Genomic DNA, 20521 nt, shown 5'->3' with positions numbered 1-20521 from the left:
ACACCGACACAAATTTGCTGTAACTAAATTTCTATACAAATTTAACAGAATTTTTCTGCTTCATGTTTCTGTTCTAGAAATTAACTCCAAGCATTGCTTATATTTGTTGTGGCCTTGTTAATCTCCTGCTTTTAATAATTTGAGAGCTTGTAATTTGTTACTTTCCCAGGCTTCAGTTCTTTTTCAGAAATGCACCATTTCACACATTTTTACCTTCAAGTTCCTTTGTTATGAACCTCCATATTCAGAGCCTTGTATTGTATCAACTTTCCTTTGTATTGATTGTGCCTTCCAATTTGGTATCATTTGCACTTTTAAAAAATGTGCTTCCAATTCCTACATTCTAAATGGCTATGTTTGATTAGATTAGACTACCTACAATGTGGAAACAAGCCCTTTGGCCCAGCAAGTCCACACTGCCCCTTGGAGCATCCCACCCAGACCTGTCCCTCTATAGCCCACACACCCCTGAACGCTACAAGCAATTTTGCATGGCCAATTCACCTAGCTTGCACATCTTTGGACTGTGGGAGGCTCTGAAAAAGTAATGTAAAAATAACCTGTGGTGCATTACTTCCCACCATTCTCTCAGTCTGAATAAATAGAGTGAAATTAACTACAATCTTTCCTCAGGTAAAATTCTGCATCTTGCTGTAATACAATCATACCAGTTCTGTAATACAATGATCAAAACTGTACACTGTACATTAGCTGTTGCCTAACGTGTGTTTAATATTGTTCTAGCAAAACTTCGCTGTTCCTGTATTTTTTACAGTAAAAGGGAAGTACTGTGTACATTAACCTTAACCACCTTATCTGCATAGACATAGACATACAACATTACAGCACAGTACAGGCCCTTCGGCCTTCGATGTTGTGCCGACCTGTCATACCAATCTGAAGCCCATCTAACCTACACTATTCCACGTACGTCCATATGCTCATCCAATGATGACTTAAATGTACCTAAAGTTGGTGAATCTACAACCGCTGCAGACAAAGCGTTCCATTCCCTTACTACTCTCTGAGTAAAGAAACTACCTCTGGCATTTGTCCTATATCTTTCACTCCTCAATTTAAAGCTATGCCCCCTCATGCTCGCCATCACCATCCTAGGAAAAAGGCTCTCCCTATCCACCCTATCTAACCCTCTGATTATTTTATATGTTTCAATTAAGTCACCTCTCAACCTTCTCTCTAACGAAAACAGCCTCAAGTCCCTCAGCCTTTCCTCGTAAGACCTTCCCTCCGTACCAGGCAACATCCTAGTAAATTTCCTCTGCACCCATTCCAAAGCTTCCACATCCTTCTGATAATGCGGTGACCAGAACTGTACGCAATTAGTCATGCTCCCTTTAGGACCCTGTGGGCACGTGGTCCGAGCTCCTTTCTTTCCTCTACAGTTCTCGGTATCTTATGAATTATTGTTTGTTTGCCATTCCCAAATGCAGTACTTCCACTGATCAAATTGGATTTGACACTTTTCTTCCAACATGCCCATATTTTCATGCAGTCCGCAGCTTTCTTCCATATGATAAAAAATGTGGCCAATTGTACCTCCTGCAGGTTTCCTAATTACACCACCTACCCAAATCATACTGCTGTTTCTTTTCATACCAGATTTTAGGCCCATCACGTAGCGGAATTTGGGTTCAAAAATCAACTGAATATACAGAAAAACCTACAGACTTTGTTTTACAGAAATCTACTTGTTTTTGATCTAGACTAGTTTGCTGAAAACAATCATTCAAGTCCAAAAACTTTAATTACCAATATTTCTACCAAAAAGAAGTCAACAAAAGCAGAAGCAAGTAACCTATTGACAAACCTTCACCTTTTTCGGCAACCATTACAACGTCTTTCCATCCCTACTTTCATTGAACACTATTGAAATGAGGGCATGAGAACCAAGCCAAGCCAGTGTGACATCAGATGCACACAGTCACCAAAGCAATTCTTTAACAGCTTCATTTAATTCAAACTTGAGCTCAAATGTAGGATTTTGCTTTTGAAGATATAGTATTCTGACGTACAGGGGATCTGCTTTTCCAGTTAGTGTATCTCCTTAGAGGCAAAAATTAGGAGGTATAATAAAAAGGCCGTAAAATTAAAAATGGAAAATTATGATGTGAACGCTGAATAATGAATATGTTTAGGAGCAGAATACCAGAGTTATTTGTATTCTTTTCACTCAGGAACAAGCAGCTGAGCGTGAGCATGAGAGAGACGAGTTCCAGCAAGAAATCTCAAATCTGGAGACACAGTTAAAACAGGGACTAAAATCACAAGGACGCGGTGATTATACAGTACCCAAGGTATATCTTTATCTTAATTTTGCTTTTGTTTTCAGTCAAATATGCATTTTACATTTATGTAGAGAATCGTAGAGCTATATGAGTTCAATTGAGTTCATCCATGCTGACAAGGTTTCCAAAACTAAATTAGTCCCATTCACCTGTGTTTGTCCCATATCCCTCTGTACCTGCCCAAAAGTCTTTTAAATTCTATGATTTTTTTTCTTTCTCAAACTATAAATATTTTAGAACACTTAGCTGAGGTGGCAGATATGAAAATATTTGGTCTATATTCTGAACAGTTAGTAGTAACCTGGCAGCATGCTGCCTGGCCCCTAATTGTTTCCTTTGAATATCTGCCTCTTGCCTCACCTGGAAAAGAAGTGTTTCTCCACACACAAAATTCACTTTTAATTTATTCAAATTGCCCCTGTTCCTAATAGTATTAATACTAATGTGTTGGTTACCAACTCATGTTGCTTCTAATGTCTATTTAGGAAGGCAGGAAAAAGCGTAAACTACGAATTTATCCCAGTCTACAGAGCTGTCACTGACTTTTGCCTCGTTATTGCTTTCTCTTTCAACTTTATAATCCCCTAATTACCTTAGATAGCCAGAATTCGTTTATCCCTCTCTTTGAATCTTTCCTCCTTACTGGGATATATTTTTGCTGAGTCATGATTTACCTTTATAAATGGATGCCACTTCTTGCTTGCTTACTTTCCTGCTAATTTATCTGTTGAGTTCACTATAGCTCACTCAATTCTCATATCATTGTAATTCCTGATATTTAACTTGAACAGCATGTTTGATGCAATGATACTGACCATACCTCAGCCTTGAGGCCTGGTTCAAGTTCTGCCTGCTTCAGTGGTTTGTCACAACATCTCTGAACAGCTTGATTAAAAAAAATAGCTACCCTGAGAAATTCCACAGAAGGCTTTTGTGACATGATGGTACTGTCCCTATCTCTAAGCCAGGAGGAAAATCCCACCTGCTCCAGCAATGTGTCATAACATCTCTGAATAGGTTGATACAAAAATATCGAGAAATAATCAGATTCCCAAATTCCCTAAACAAGCTCAGCATGAGCGAGAATATTATTGGAATTCTGAGGCATATGTCGGATTATAGTCTGTAATTTAAGACTTTCTTCAGAGATCTGCTGGTAGTTTGGAATCACAAGATTCAACATCAAATCCATTCCAGACTGAATGGGACCTAATATTCAGTAACCATTTTTGCTAAGATTTGAAACCATTTCCTAATGAGAATGCAGATAAGCTTTGGAGGTGGCAGTCAAAGTCGGGAGGGGTAAGGATGCAACTGGAAGGTGTAGGATCGCAGGCTGAAGACCTAGGATGATTGGAATCCATTGTAATTTGAAGCAAAGACTGTGGTCATCTCTGTGCAAAATATAATGACATCTTAATATAATCCCAATGCCCGTGACAATTATATCAGACAATATCAAAACCTCTGGAACAGATCAAAGAGAGCACTTGTACCTGACTTAACTGAGGCAAGAATTATCCCAGTTGGCCCTTTATTTCACTGGGGGTGGAGTCTAAATGTAGGGAAGTCGTACTGCAACTGCAAGGTGAGACCACATCTGGAATACCGTCAGCAGTTTTGGTCCTCTTATTTCAGACAAGATATCATTTCTCCATGACTTTCTCCGCGACTCCCTTGTCCACTCCACATGCCCCACTAACCCCACCACACCTGGCACTTTCCCTGCAACACCTGCCCCTACACCTCTCCTCTCACTTCCATTCAAGACTCAGAACAAATGAGTGTTGCCTGCTCATCTGTCAATGTGATTTACTGCATCAGCTGCACCCGACATGGCCTACTCTATATCGCGGAGACCAAGCGGAGGCCAGAGTGCGTTTCATAGAACATAGAACATTACAGCACAGTACAGGCCCTTTGGCCCTTGATGTTGTGCCGACCTGTCATACCGATCTGAAGCCCATCTAACCTACACTATTCCATGTACGTCCATATGCTTGACCAATGACGACTTAAATGTACCTAAAGTTGACGAATCTACTACCATTGCAGGCAAAGCGTTCCATACCCTTACTACTCTCTGCGTAAGGAAACTACCTCTGACATCTGTCCTATATCTTTCACCCCTCAATTTAAAGCTATGCCCCCTCGTGCTCGCCGTCACCATCCTAGGAAAATGGCTCTTCCTGTCCACCCTCTCTAACCCTCTGATTATTTTCTATGTCTCAATTAAGTCACCTCTCAACCTTCTTCTCTCTAACAAAAACAGCCTCAAGTCCCTCAGCCTTTCCTCATAAGACCTTCCCTCCATACTAGGCAACATCCTAATAAATCTCCTCTGCACCCTTTCCAAAGTTTCCACATTCTTCTTATAATGCGGTACGCAATACTCCAAGTGCGGCCGCACCAGAGTTTTGTACAGCTGCAGCATAACCTTATGGTTCCGGAATGCGATCCTTCTATTAATAAAAGCTGAAACACTGTATGCCTTCTTAACAACCCTGTCAACATTCCAAGGATCTGTGTACATGGACACCGAGATCTCTCTGCTCACCTGCACTACCAAGAATCTTACCATTAGCCCAGTAATTTGCATTCCGGTTATTCCTACCAAAGTGTATCACCTCACACTTGTCCGCATTAAACTCCATTTGCCACCTCTCAGTCCAGCTCTGCAGCTTATCTATGTCTCTCTGTAACCTACAACATCCTTCGTCACTATCCACAACTTCACCGACCTTAGTGTCGTCTGCAAATTTACTAAACCATCCTTCTACACCCTCATCCAGGTCATTTATAAAAATAATGAACAGCAGTGGACCCAACACCGACCCTTGTGGTACACCACTAGTAACTGGTCTCCAGGATGAACATTTCCCATCAACCACCACCCTCTGTCTTCTTTCAGCAAGCCAGTTTCTGATCCAAACTGCTATATCTCCCACAATCCCATTCCTCCGCATTTTGTACAATAGCCTACTGTGGGGAACTTTATCGAACGCCTTGCTGAAATCCATATACACCACATCAACCGGTTTACTCTCATCTACCTGTTTGGTCACCTTCTCAAAGAACTCAATAAGGTTTGTGAGGCACGACCTACCCTTCACAAAACTGTGCTGACTATCCCTAATCAATTTATTCCTTTCTAGATGATTATAAATCCTATCCCTTATAACCTTTTCCAACACTTTACCAACAACTGAGGTAAGGCTCACTGGTCTTAATTACCAGGGTTGTCTCTACTCCCCTTCTTGAACAGGGGAAACCACATTTGCTAATCCTCCAGTCTCCTGTCACTATTCCTGTAGACAATGACGAGTTAAGGATCAATGCCAAGGGCTCGGCAATCTCCTCCCTGGCTTCCCAGAGGATCCTAGGATAAATCCCATCCGGCTAGGGAACTTATCTATTTTCACACTCTGTAGGATTTCCAATACTCTTCCTTGTGAACCTCAATCCCACCTCGCCTAGTAGCCTGTATCTCAGTATTCTCCTTGACAACGTTGTCGTTTTCTAGAGTGAATACTGTTGAAAAATATTCATTTAGTGCTTCCCCTATCTCCTCTGACTCCACACACAACTTTCCACTACTATCCTTGATGGCCCTAATCTTACTTTCGTCATTCTCTTATTCCTTAAATACCTATAGAAAGCCTTAGGGTTTACCCTGATCCTATCCGCCAACAACTTCTCATGTGTCCTCTTGGCTCTTTTGAGTTCTCTCTTTAGGTCTTCCCTGGCTACCTTGTAACCCTCAAGCACCCTAACTGAGCCTTCACATCTCATCCTGACATAAGCCTTCTTCTTCCTCTTGACCAGAGATTCCACTTCCTTCGTAAACCACGGCTCCCGCACTCTACAGCTCCCTCCCTATCTGACAGGTGCATACTTATCTCGGACACTCAGGAGCTTTTCCTTGCATAAGCTCCACATTTCTAATGCGCCCATCCCCTGCAGTTTCCTTCCCCATCCTATGCTCCCTAAATCTTTCCTAATCTCATCGTAATTGCCTTTCCCCCAGCTATAACTCTTGCCAATTGGTATACGTCTATCCCTTTCCATCACTAAAGTAAACATATCAGAATTGTGATCGCTATCACTAAAGTGCTCACCTACTTCCAAATCTAACACCAGGCCGGGCTCGTTACCCAGTACCAAATCTAATGTGGCTTCGCCCCTTGTTGGCCTGTCTACATAGTGTGTCAGGAAGCCGTCCTGCACACACTGGTCAAAAACTGACCCATCTATAGTACTCGAACTATAGTGTTCCTCGTCAATATTTGGAAAGTTGAAGTCCCCCATGACAACTACCCTGTCTCTCTATATCTGTGCTCTGTTCATTACAAATGATGACACCTTCCGGCCATGAACCATTTTATCTTCCCCCACTCACTCCCTGGGTGACGTGTCCATCCTGAGCCTCTTCCAGTGTCACAGTAATGCCACCCGCAAACTGGAGGAGCAACACCTCCTATTCCACCTCGGGACCCTACAGCCCAATGGCCTGAATGTGGATTTTACCAGTTTCAAAATCTCCCCATGACCAACCTTTCCTCTCATCCCCGCCTCCTTGACCTGAAAACCTGTCCATCTTCTCTGCTACTAATCCACCTCTCCCACCTCACTGCCCAATCTCCTAGCCTGTCCAAGTCTTTGTGCAATCTCCTTGCCTCCTCAATACTTCCTGGCCATCCATCTATCTTTGTGTCACCTCCAAACTGAGCAACAATGCCTTTATTTCCTTCATCCAGATTGATGATATATAATGTGACAAGTTGTGGTCTGAACACTGACTCCTGCAGAACTGCACTAGTCATCAGCTGCAATCCAGAAAAAGATGCGTTTATATCCACTCTTTGTCTTCTGCCCGTCAGCCAATCCTCCATGCATGCCACTACCTTGTCTCTAATATCATAGCTTCTTAAAGTGCCTCTTTTGTGGCATAGAGCTATAGAGATACACAGCATGGAAAAAGACCCTTTGGTCCAACTTGTCCATGATGACCAGATATCCTAAAAGCATTTTACCAACATTTGGCCCATAATCCTCTAAACCTTTCCTAATCATATGTCCGTCCAGATGCCTTTTTGATGTTGTATTTTTACGAGCCTCCACCACTTCCTCTGATAACCCATTTCATTCATCTGCATGAAAAAATTGCCCGTTAGGTCCCTTTTAAATCTTTTCCCTCTCACCTTAAGCCTATGCTCTCTGGTTTTGGACTCTCCCACCCTGGAGAAAAGATCTTGCCTATTTACGCTCATGATTTCATTAACCTCCATAAGGTCACCCCTCAGCCTGTGACGTTTCAGTGAAAATAACCCCAGCCTATTCAGCCTCTCCTAATCGCTCAATCCTCCAACCCTGGCAACATGCTTGTAAATCTTTTCTGAACCTTTACTAGTTTCACAACATTCTTATATAGCAGGGAGACCAGAATTGCACGCAATACTCCAAAAGTGGCCAAACCAATATCCTGTACAGCTGCAACATGACCTCCCGACTCCTATACTCAATAAACTGACCAATAAAGGCAAGCATGTCAAATGTCTTCTTCACTATCCTGTCTATTTGCGACTCTACTTTAAAGGAACAATGAACCTGTGCTCTCAGGTCTCTTTGTTAAGCACCATTCCCAGGACCTAACTATTAAGTGTATAAATTCTGCCCTTATTTGCTTTTCCAAAATGCATTTATCTAAATTAAGTTCCATCTGCCACTCCTCGGCCCATTGGCCCAAGTGATCAAGGTCCCGTTGTCGCCCATCTTGTCAAAGGTCTTCTGGAAATCTAAATGTATCACGACCACTGCTCTCCTTTGTCTAATTTTCTCATTACCTCTTCAAAGAATTCTAACAGATTTGTCAGGCATGAACCCCTGTTGATAGAGCTGTGCAGACTCCGACCTATTTCATCTATTTATCTTCCAAATACTCCATAATCTCAGTCATGATAATGGCCTATAAAATCTTACCAACAACCAAGGTCGTGCCCACTGTCCTCTGCCTCCTCCCTGTCCTGAACAGGGGTGTTGCATTAGCCATTTTTCAGTCCTCTAGGACCCTCCCTGACTCCAATGATTCCTGAAAGATCACCACCAATGTCCATACAGTCCACTCAGCTGTCTCCTTCAGATCTCTGTGATGTAGTTCATCCACTTTCAGACCTTAGCTTCCCCAGCACATTATCTTTAATGATGGCCAGTACACTCACCTCTGCCCCTGACTCTTTTGATGTTCTGGTATGGTACTGATATCTTCCACCGTGAAGACTCATGTGAACTACCTATTCAGTTGGGCGGCACAATGGCTCAGTGGTTAGCACTACTACCTCACAGCACCAAGGACCTGGGTTCGATTCCACCCTTGGGTGGAGTTTGCACATTCTTCCCCTGTCTCCCCTGTATTTAAAAAAGAGAAATAGATAAACAGGAAATTACAGGCAGTTTGTCTAATCTCAGTGGTGGAGACATTCTTAGAATTCTGAAGGACAGAATGCTTTTGCATTTGAGAGACATGGATTAATCAGGGACAGTTGGCATGGATTTGTTAAGAGAAGGTAATGGTTGACACATTGCTTTGAGAAAGCAACCGAGAGTATTGATGAAGATAATGCATTTGATATGATTTACATGGACGTCGAGAAGGCTTTTGATAAGATCCATCATGACAGACAGGTTAAGAAAATAAGAGACCATGGGATCCAAGGCAAAGGGGCACATTGGATCCATAATTGGCTGAGAGGCAGGAAGCGAAGGGTGGAGTCCCACAGGACTCTGTCATCCACATGAATGATTTGGACTAGAATGTAGGGTGAATGATCAAAAAGTTCTCAGATGACATGTACGTTGGTAGGATGGCCAATAGTGAGCTGTAAACTACTGTGGAATTTAGTAAAAAGCACTCAGTAGGCTAAGCAGTGCCAAATGAATTTCAACCCAGAAAAGTGAAAGATAATACATTTAGGAAGGACTAACGGGGAAAAAGGATGTGAGAATGTAGAGGGGAAATGATAAGTAAATTTGTAGGTAACATGAAGATTAACTGTATGATTGACAGTGTAAAAGAAGGCTTAGCTTCCAGAGGATACAGGTGGGCTGGTCAATTAGCAGATCAGTGGCAGATCGAATCTAACCCTGCTAAGTGTGCGGTGATGCACTTTGAAGCAAGTGACAAGATTGGAGAATATTGAATGAATGGCAGGGCACGAGGAAGCTCAGGAAAAGAGAGGTTTGCGATACTTGTTCACACGTCCCTGAAGATAGTGCAACAGATTAATAGGGTCATTAAAAAAGAATATGGATCAATGCCTTTATCAGTCAAGGCATGGATTAATAGAACAGGGAGGTAATGCCAGAGCTGTCCAGGACTTCATTTAGGCCACAACTGGCAAACTATGTGCAGTTCTGGTCACTGCACTTATTGGAGGGATGAGATTGTACTGGAATAAGTACCAAGGAGATTCATCAAGATATTAGAACATAGAACATAGAACAGTACAGCACAGAACAGGCCCTTCAGCCCACAATGTTGTGCTGACCATTGATCCTCATCTATGCACCCTCAAATTTCTGTGACCATATACATGTCCAGCAGTCTCTTAAATGACCCCAATGACCTTGCTTCCACAACTGCTGCTGGCAACGCATTCCATGCTCTCACAACTCTCTGCGTAAAGAACCTGCCTCTGACATCCCCTCTATACTTTCCACCAACCAGCTTAAAACTATGACCCCTCGTGCTAGCCATTTCTGCCCTGGGAAATAGTCTCTGGCTATCAACTCTATCTATGCCTCTCATTATCTTGTATACCTCAATTAGGTCCCCTCTCCTCCTCCTTTTCTCCAATGAAAAGAGACCGAGCTCAGTCAACCTCTCTTCATAAGATAAGCCCTCCAGTCCAGGCAGCATCCTGGTAAACCTCCTCTGAACCCTCTCCAAAGCATCCACATCTTTCCTATAATAGGGCGCCCAGAACTGGACGCAGTATTCCAAGTGCGGTCTAACCAAAGTTTTATAGAGCTGCAACAAGATCTCACGACTCTTAAACTCAATCCCCCTGTTAATGAAAGCCAAAACACCATATGCTTTCTTAACAACCCTGTCCACTTGGGTGGCCATTTTAAGGGATCTATGTATCTGCACACCAAGATCCCTCTGTTCCTCCACGCTGCCAAGAATCCTATCCTTAATCCTGTACTCAGCTTTCAAATTCGACCTTCCAAAATGCATCACCTCGCATTTATCCAGGTTGAACTCCATCTGCCACCTCTCAGCCCATCTCTGCATCCTGTCAATGTCCCGCTGCAGCCTGCAACAGCCCTCTACACTGTCAACGACACCTCCGACCTTTGTGTCGTCTGCAAACTTGCTGACCCATCCTTCAATTCCCTCGTCCAAGTCATTAATAAAAATTACAAACAGTAGAGGCCCAAGGACAGAGCCCTGTGGAACTCCACTCACCACTGACTTCCAGGCAGAATATTTTCCTTCTACTACCACTCGCTGTCTTCTGTTGGCCAGCCAATTCTGTATCCAAGCAGCTAAGTTCCCCTGTATCCCATTCCTCCTGACCTTCTGAATGAGCCTACCATGGGGAACCTTATCAAATGCCTTACTGAAGTCCATATACACCACATCCACAGCTCGACCCTCATCAACTTTTCTAGTCACATCCTCAAAAAACTCGATAAGGTTTGTAAGGCATGACCTACCCCTCACAAAGCCGTGTTGACTGTATTTGATCAAGCCATGCTCTTCCAGATGGTCATAAATCTTATCCCTCAGAATCCTTTCTAACACCTTGCAGACGACAGACGTGAGACTTACCGGTCTATAATTGCCGGGGATTTCCCTATTTCCTTTCTTGAAGAGAGGAATTACATTTGCCTCTCTCCAGTCCTCAGGTACGACTCCAGTGGAGAGCGAGGATGCAAAGATCTTCGCAAGTGGCGAAGCCATTGCATTTCTCGCTTCCCAAAGCAGCCGAGGACAAATCTGATCCGGGCCTGGCGACTTGTCAATCTTAATGTTTGACAAAATTTTCAGCACATCAGCTTCGTCTATCTCTATCCATTCCAGCATGCACACCTGCTCTTCAAAGGTTTCATTCACTACAAAGTTGGTTTCTTTCGTAAAGACAGAAGCAAAAAACTCATTTAGGGCTTCCCCTACCTCCTCAGGCTCCACACACAAGTTCCCTATGCTATCCCTGATCGGCCCTACTCTTTCTTTGACCATTCTCTTATTCCTCACGTAAGTGTAAAATGCCTTTGTGTTTTCCCGGATTCCTTCTGCCAAGCCTTTCTCGTGCCCCCTCCTGGCTCTCCTCAGACCATTTTTGAGCTCCTTCCTTGCCTGCATGTAATCCTCTCTAGCTGAACTTGACCCTAGCTTCCTCCACCTTATGTAAGCTACCTTCTTCCTTTTCACTAGAAGCTCCACCGCTCTCGTCATCCAAGGTTCCTTAATCTTACCCCTTCTTGCCTGTCTCAGAGGGACATATTTACTCATCACTCCCAACAACTGTTCCTTAAACCGTCTCCACATGTCTATAGTTCCCTTACCATGGAACAACTGCTCCCAGTCCATGCTTCCTAACTCATGTCTAATCGCATCATAGTTTCCTCTTCCCCAATTAAATATCCTCCCATTCTGCCTAATCCTCTCCTTCTCCATAGCTATGTAGAATATTGCCTGGGATGGAACATCTTAGCTATGAAGAGAAGTTGAATAAGGTTGGATTGTTTACTTTTGAGCAGAGAAGGTTGAACAAAAACTGATAAGGGTGTATAACATACGAGGGGCAAGGACAGGATGACTAGAAAGCAGCTGTTCCCCTTATTTTTTGGTTGAATACCAAGAGAATTTATTTTTAACATGAAAAACAGGAGGTTTCGAGGGGAAATGAGGGTAACAGTATTCACCCAGAGGTTAGTAGGGATTTGTTTGGGAGAGTAGTTGAAGCAGGTAACCTCTCAACCTTCAAATAAAAAATACCTGATTGAGAACATGAAATGTCATAACATTCAAGGCTATGAGCTTAGCGCTGGAAAGTGAGACCAGAGTAGATTTAAGTGCATTTTTGCCAATACAGAAGAAAAGACCTGTCTTGTGCTGAATGACTACTGAAGATCAAAGGGGTCTTGGTGCACATACCCACATATCCCACAAGTTTGTAGGTGACATGAAGATTAACTGTGTGGTTAACAAAGGAGATAAGGTGGTTAAGAAGGCATAAGCAATGCATGTCTTTATTAGCTGAGGGTCAGAAAACAAGAGCAAGGAAGTTATGCTGGAATTGTATAAAATGCTGGTTAAGGCGTATGTGAAATACTGCATGGTTTCCTGGCCCTGCTCCCTGATCATGGATCCCTCGACACGTCGATTTGCCTGCTCCTGTGCTGCCTGACTTGCTATGTTCCTCCAGCTCCACACAGTATTGACTCAACATCCTAGTCAAGCTCCTCTGTACCCTCTCCAGTACAGTCATTTCCCTCACAGTACTTCCCAGGTCCTGCCATTATCATGTATTCCCTTGTTTATCCTGCACGAGTGTATCAACTCACATTTATCCAAGTTGAATTCTATTTTACATTGATTAGCCATCTGATGACAATCCTGTTCACTATTTACAACCCCACCAATCGCTTGTGATGCCATATCTTCCAGGCCTACAGGTGAAAAGCTGGAAAATGGGGCTATGTAGTCAGACTTTTGTTGATGGTTATGGACACAGTTGGCTAAACGGCCTCTCCTGTGCTATAATCATCTATGAAAATGCCTACTTCTCTTCTGGTACATTGTTTATTTGGCTCGCCCACTTTGGTTTCTGGTCACGGGAAGCCTGAGGATGTTGGTCGTGGGAGATTCAGTAATGGCGACACCATTGAATTTAAGGGGAGATGGTTAGATTTTCTCTTGAAGATGGTCAGTTCCTGGTACTTGTGTGGTACACATGGTACTTACCAATTACCAGGTGCACCCTAGCTGCTGTTTAGGTCTTGGTGCATTCTGAAGAATTCTAAATAATACTGAATGCTGTGAAATCATTTGCAAGCATACCCATTTATAATGTTGGGAAAAACTGATCAAACAGCTTGAGATATTTAGCTCCAGGGCATTCCTCAGAAAAGCTCCTGCAGCAGTCAACTGATGCAGAGGCATTTGTCATCTAACAGCTCCTTCTGTGCAAGGCAAATGCTGTAGTCAGTGGAGAGTTTCCTCCCTCTTTCTCAGTGACTTCAGTTTTGCTCAAGCCCATTGATGCTGTAAGGTTTTGGAGTATATCTGTAGCTGGAGTTGTCGGTGTTGAGGTTGGTTGGCTGGCCAGGTTGGTTTGTTGTTCTACAGACGTTTTGTTACCGTGCTTGGTAACATCCTCAATGCAGTTCTGATGAAGCGGAGGTGTGTTTTCCCGCCTGGTTTTTAAACTCTGGGGTCCGTTGCAATGGATTGCCTCACTTCCAGGTTTCCTCTGTAGTGGAAAGTATATGGGGTCGAGTTCAATGTGTTCAGTAATAACATGCTTCAGGGAGTGCCATGCTTCCAGGAATTCTCGTACTTTTCTCTGCCTAGTCTGTCCTAGGACCTTAGTGTTGTCCCAGTCGAACTCGTGGTTCCATTTGTCTATGTGGATTGAGATGAGTGCATATTGGTCGTGTCTTTTTGTAGCCAGTTGGTGTTCATGTACCCTTGTTGTTAGTTTCCTTCCTGTTTGTCCAAGGTATTGTTTCTTGCAGTCTCTTCAGGGGTTCTTGTAGATTAGATTCCCTACAGTGTGGAAACAGGCCCTTTGGCCCAACAAGTCCACACTGCCCCTTGAAGCATCCCACCCAGACCCATCCCCCTATAACCCACACATCCCTGAACACTACGGGCAATTTAGCATGGCCAGTCCACCTAGCCTGCACATCTTTGGACTGTCGGAGGAAACTGGAGCACCCGGAGGATACCCATGCAGGGGAGAATGTGCAAACTCCACACAGACAGTTGCCCAAGCCTGGAATCGAGCCTGGGTCCCTGGTGCTGTGAGGCTGCAGTGCTAACCACTGAGCCACCGTGCCGCAAATGACATTGGTCCTGTCCATGGCGGGGAGTGGGTCTTTAATTCGGGAGAGCTGCTGTCGTAGGGTTGACGTGTGCTTGTGTGCCACTCTGATGCCCAGCGGTCGTAGAAGTCTTGTGGTGAGTTCTGACGCGTTCCTGATGTAGGGCAGTGTGATGAGTGTGTTGGGGCATGTAGAACCTTTCTGATGCTGTTCTTGTAGGCATCTCCTGACCCAGTTCTTTGGATATCCATTATCGTTGAACACTTAGAAGGGGTATTCCTCCTCCTCTTGGCATAGTTCTATGTTGCTGCAGTGTGTTGTTGCCCTTTTAAACAGAGTTCGCACGCAGCTTCATTTGTGTGTGTTGGGATGGTTACTAATGAAGTTCAATACCTGGTCTGTGTGTGTGACTTTTCGGTGTACTTTCGTTTGCAGTTCCCCATTTGTCTTGCGCTCTACCATGACGTCCAGGAGTGGGAGTTGTTTGTTCTTCTTCATCTCTCTGGTGAATTTTGTTCCAGTGAGAGTGTTATTTATGAGTTTGTGTGTCTGTCCTAGTTTGGTCCGTTTAATGATTGCAAAGGTGTAGACTACGTAGCGTATCCATTGTTTAGGTTGGATTTGCGGAAGGGCAGTCCTTTCCAGTCTTTGCATCAGTGCTTCTGCTGTGAGTCCAGAGATGGGCGATCCCATGGGTGTCCCATTGATTTGCTCATATGTTTGGCTGTTGAAGGTGAAGTGGGTGGTCAGGCGTAGGTCCAGTCGTTTAAGCATGTTGTCCTTGGAAATGGTTTCACTGGGGTTGTGTTCTTGTTCAAGTAATGTTGTCATTGTTTCCCTTGCTAGTGGTATGTCTATTGATGTGAATAGGGCAATGATGTCAAACGATATCATGGTCGAGACACGCAAACTCTTAAACAACACCCTCACCGGAATAAAATTCACCAGAGAGGAGGAGAAGAACAAATAACTCCCATTCCTGGACATCATGGTAGAGCGCAAGACAAATGGGGAACTGCAAACTAAAGTACAACAAAAAGCCACACACACAGACCAGGTATTGAACTTCAATAGTAACCATCCCAACACACACAATGAAGCTGCGTGCGAACTCTGTTTAAAAGGGCAACAACATACTGCAGCAACATAGAACTATGCCAAGTGGAGGAGGAATACCCCTTCCAAGTGTTCAAGGATAATGGATATCCAAAGAACTGGGTCAGGAGGTGCCTACGGGAACAGCATCAGAAAGATTCTATACGTCCCGACACACTCATCACACTGCTGTACATCAGGAACGCTTCAGAACTCACCACAAGACTTCTACGTTCGCTGGGCATCAGAGTGGCACACAAGTCCACATCAACCCTATGACAAGTGCTCCCCCGAACTAAAGACCCACTCCCTGCCATGGACAGCACCAATGTCATCTACAAGATGCCCGGCAGAGACTGCAAGAAACATTACACCGGACAAACAGGAAGGAAACTAACAACACCATGATCCTAGGACAGGCGAAGCAGAGACGAGCATGGGAATTCCTAGATGCTTGGTTCTCCACTAAGAAAGCCATCAATTAATACATAGAGCTAGACACCATATACGCTCCATTGCGACAGAAAACCAGAGGTGAATTAATCCAGCAACAGACACCAGAGTTTAAAAAACAGGCGGGAAAATACAACTGCACTTCGTCAGAGGCTTCACTGATGTTAGCCAGCAGGGTAATGAAACATTTACAGAACAACGAATCAGCTTGATGAGCCAACCAACCACAACATCAATAACCCGAGCTACAAATCTACTCTGAAACAACTGTTTGTGTAATTTGATTCTGAGAACCGGGAAAACATCTTCATCCAAGAGCAATAATTGAGTCCTGGATTATATTCTTCTCTGTCAACACCTCCACCTCCATGAAGCTGCTAGAAGCTGTTTGACAAGAGCTATGGTGACAGTTTTAAGTAATCTCCTGGAACTAAAACTTGTAATGCTTTCAACTGCAGTAGCTTTTCTATGAATTGCTTTATCAATTTTGTGAAGTGCAGGTGAGAACATCAAGTTCCAGTTTGCCCTCATTGAGGAGGGGAGGACTTTAACACTGAAATAAAAACAGAAAGTGCCAGTGAAATATAGCAGATTTGGCAGCATATGTGGAGAGAGAAATTGAGTTAACAGAGTCCACTACAATTCCTCAGAACTTCAGGAGGGATTGGAAAAGTAACATTTTTATACTGTTAAAAAGGGAGGAGGGATAAGTGGAACAGATGGCATAGCCAGAGCAAGGCAAAGGGAAGTGCTAATGGTAATAGAAGAGCAATACAGATGGAAGATTAGATGTTAATGGTCAGTGTTAATAGCACATGAAATGTCAGTACTGCTAAGAGCAAACACATGTAAGCAACATGTGGCAGGAGGGGATTCAGCAAATTGGAGAACAGAATTCGTTGTCTGTAGTTGTCAAACATCAATCATTAAGACCTGAAGGCTGCAAAGTGCCCAAGTGAAAAATGAGATGCTTCCTCCTCCAAGTCAAGTTGGGCTTCACTGGAATACTGCAGCAGGCCTAGGACAGAACTGTTTGTGTGAATGTACGTTGGTGTGTTGAAATGGCAAACAACTAGAAGATTATGGTCATTCTTGCAGATTGATGCTGGGGTATTTAAAGTTAAACCTTTGAACTTCTCCCGAGATCATCTGCAAAGCATTTCTCCCCCTCGAATCTTTAAATCTGGTCTTATACTGCAGCAGTTCAAAGTAGCATTTCTCCACCATCTTCTGAAAGGCAACGAAGGATTAGTAGCAAATGTTGGTCCAGACTGCAACACCCACAGCTCGTAAATTAATTTTTAAAACTTATATTGAAAACTTATTTTAATGTCTTCATAGAGAATAGAATGGATATTTAAGAAGATGATGCTTTGACATGTTATGTGATAAAAAAAATTTAGAAGATTGTCCTTGTTGATTTGTTCTTTTAAGTTCCCTTTCTACTGATTTACTAAGAAGAGCCTGAAGAGAAAACATGGAAAGTTATAGCATCTCTATTTTATTATAAACTGAGATTGGTTCAAGTAATTAGTACGGAAATATAATTTTAGAACATAGAACATTACAGCACAGTACAGGCCCTTCGGCCGTCGATGCTGTGCCGACCTGTCATACCGATCTCAAGCCCATCTAACCTACACTATTCCATGTACGTCCATATTTTAATTCATAATTGTAAGAAAATGTAAGTAAAGTCCTTTTCTAACATTAAAAAACAAGTCCATCACTGACGAAGCCATTACTGTTCTTAATCTGTCCAGATTTCTCAGAACTGGTAAGCAGCCAATTATTAACTTGTTTCTCTCACAGTGAAATGATTCTCATATAACATAATATAATTGTAATGTAATGGCAGAATGTTTCAATTTTAGCAGTGACCTGGTTTTCCTAATCAAACATAGTACAACTCTTTGCTCATGACTTATAGTGTATTTGTGCACACTGTCTTAAGGTGGAAACTATAGAAGCTCAGATCCAGTTAAAGACTGATGAATACAATGAGTTGCTGCTTAAAAAGGAACACTTGGAGAGAGATGTGCAAGAACAAAACGAAGAAATAGCAAGACTGGAAGCTCAGATCAAAGAGCTTGAGCAAGTAGTGTTATCCAATGCCAATGCAGAAAAGCAAGTTCACCATCTAGAGCAAGAAATGCAGAAGATGAGGCGGATAGAGGAAGAATTATCACAGGTGAGGGAGGATCAGTAATGATACCTTTGTGAAGCTTTATTTCAAAATGGTCAAGCTGATATGTATGTATTTTGGTAGTAAGCAGCCCCTTTAAATCAATTGCCAGAATTAATAGCTGTAAACCCTTGTTGAAAGGATTAGCTGGCATTTTCTAAGAACATATCTGGAAGGAGCAGTATAATGGCCCTGAAGCTTGCAAAGATCATGGCAAAATCAAAAGCAACTGGATATTTTAATTGAAAAATAAATTTGCAGGCTTTTGGGCAAAGAGCATGGGAGGAATACTAATTGATAACCTTATCAAAGAGGCAAAACAGATAATTTAAAGTATTGTCAAAGATCTGTAGTTCGGGTTGTGGATGAGGTGTTGACTTGCTCGCCAAGCTGGCTTGTTTTTGTTCAGACATTTCATCACCATACTAGATGACATCATCAGTGGAACCTCCTCGATGTTATTCTGTTTGAAATTTGTACTGTCTGGTCTGTTATGGTGAGTACCGTCATTTCCGGTTTTGATCTGTACGTGCTTTTTTGTGGGGTCCAATTCTATATGCTTGTTGATTGAAATATGGGTGGAGAACCTAGCCTCTAGGAATTCCCATGCGTATCTATGTTTGGTTTGGGCTACTACGTTACTTTGTCCCAGTTAAAGTGATGGCCTTCGTTGTCTGAATGTACAGATGTTAAGGAGAGTTTGTTGTGCTGTTTTGCTGCCAGCCGGTGTTCGTGTATTCTGATGGCTGGTTTCCTTCCTGTCTGTCCGATGTAATGTTTGTGGCAGTCATTGCATGATGTTTTGTAAACCACGTTCGTTCTACAAGTTGCGGGAATGGGGTTTTTAATTCTTGTAGGTGTTTGTCGTAGAGTGGCTGTGGGCTTGTGGACCGCCATGATTCCTAGTGGACATTGGAGTGGTTACATAGAACATAGAACATAGAACATAGAACAGTACAGCACAGAACAGGCCCTTCAGCCCACAATGTTGTGCCGACCATTGATCCTCATGGATGCACCCTCAAATTTCTGTGACCATATGCATGTCCAGCAGTCTCTTAAATGACCCCAATGACCTTGCTTCCACAACTGCTGCTGGCAACGCATTCCATGCTCTCACAACTCTCTGCGTAAAGAACCTGCCTCTGACATCCCCTCTATACTTTCCACCAACCAGCTTAAAACTATGACCCCTCGTGCTAGCCATTTCTGCCCTGGGAAATAGTCTCTGGCTATCGACTCTATCTATGCCTCTCATTATCTTGTATACCTCAATTAGGTCCCCTCTCCTCCTCCTTTTCTCCAATGAAAAGAGACCGAGCTCAGTCAACCTCTCTTCATAAGATAAGCCCTCCAGTCCAGGCAGCATCCTGGTAAACCTCCTCTGAACCCTCTCCAAAGCATCCACATCTTTCCTATAATAGGGCGCCCAGAACTGGACGCAGTATTCCAAGTGCGGTCTAACCAAAGTTTTATAGAGCTGCAACAAGATCTCACGACTCTTAAACTCAATCCCCCTGTTAATGAAAGCCAAAACACCATATGCTTTCTTAACAACCCTGTCCACTTGGGTGGCCATTTTAAGGGATCTATGTATCTGCACACCAAGATCCCTCTGTTCCTCCACGCTGCCAAGAATCCTATCCTTAATCCTGTACTCAGCTTTCAAATTCGACCTTCCAAAATGCATCACCTCGCATTTATCCAGGTTGAACTCCATCTGCCACCTCTCAGGCCATCTCTGCATCCTGTCAATGTCCCGCTGCAGCCTACAACAGCCCTCTACACTGTCAACGACACCTCCGACCTTTGTGTCGTCTGCAAACTTGCTGACCCATCCTTCAATTCCCTCGTCCAAGTCATTAATAAAAATTACAAACAGTAGAGGCCCAAGGACAGAGCCCTGTGGAACCCCACTCACCACTGACTTCCAGACAGAATATTTTCCTTGGTTGCTATGGAAGTTGAGGATTTGACCTGTATGGATTGCTTTTCTGTGTACTGAGGTTTGGAACTGCCCGTTTGCTAGTCATTCTACCTTAACATCCAGAAACGGCTTTGTCTTCTTCTTCCCTTGTGAATTTAATACCCATAGTAACCCAAGCCACACATAGACATGCATGGAAATTCATAGAGGCATGGTTCTTCACCCATACTTCAATCAACAAACATATAGAATTGGACCCCATATAAAATCCTATACAGATCAAAATTGGAAATGATAGTACTCACCATAACAGACCAGACAGTATAAATTCCAAGCAGAGTAGAATAGCATTGCTTCATCGGAGGCTGCACTGATGATGTCACCTTGCATGGTGACAAACGTCTGAACAAAAACAGGCCAGCTCGGTGAGCAAGTTAACAACCTCAAAACAGATATTCTTTCCCTGTACTGAGTGATCCTAAGTGAGCTTTTTTACACCAT

At 43.2% G+C, this 20521-nt stretch overlaps 1 protein-coding gene across 6 annotated transcripts in view; it reads left to right on the top strand.

Moving 5' to 3' along the window:
• Positions 1–20521, top strand: part of pcnt (pericentrin) — a 323443-nt gene that overhangs the window by 175193 nt on the left and 127729 nt on the right. For all 6 annotated transcript variants that reach the window (XM_048534231.2, XM_059647013.1, XM_048534228.2 and 3 more), the window contains 2 exons: positions 2196–2315; positions 17863–18099. In XM_048534231.2, coding sequence (XP_048390188.2) covers positions 2196–2315; positions 17863–18099 — 357 coding nt within the window. The remainder of the gene's footprint in view (positions 1–2195; positions 2316–17862; positions 18100–20521) is intronic.

The sequence above is a fragment of the Stegostoma tigrinum genome, chromosome 7 (assembly GCF_030684315.1).
Source record: "Stegostoma tigrinum isolate sSteTig4 chromosome 7, sSteTig4.hap1, whole genome shotgun sequence".
In the NCBI taxonomy this organism is placed as follows: Eukaryota; Metazoa; Chordata; class Chondrichthyes; order Orectolobiformes; family Stegostomatidae; genus Stegostoma; species Stegostoma tigrinum.
Note: the sequence above shows the minus strand (reverse complement) of the source record. Positions and strands in the feature narration are given on the sequence as shown.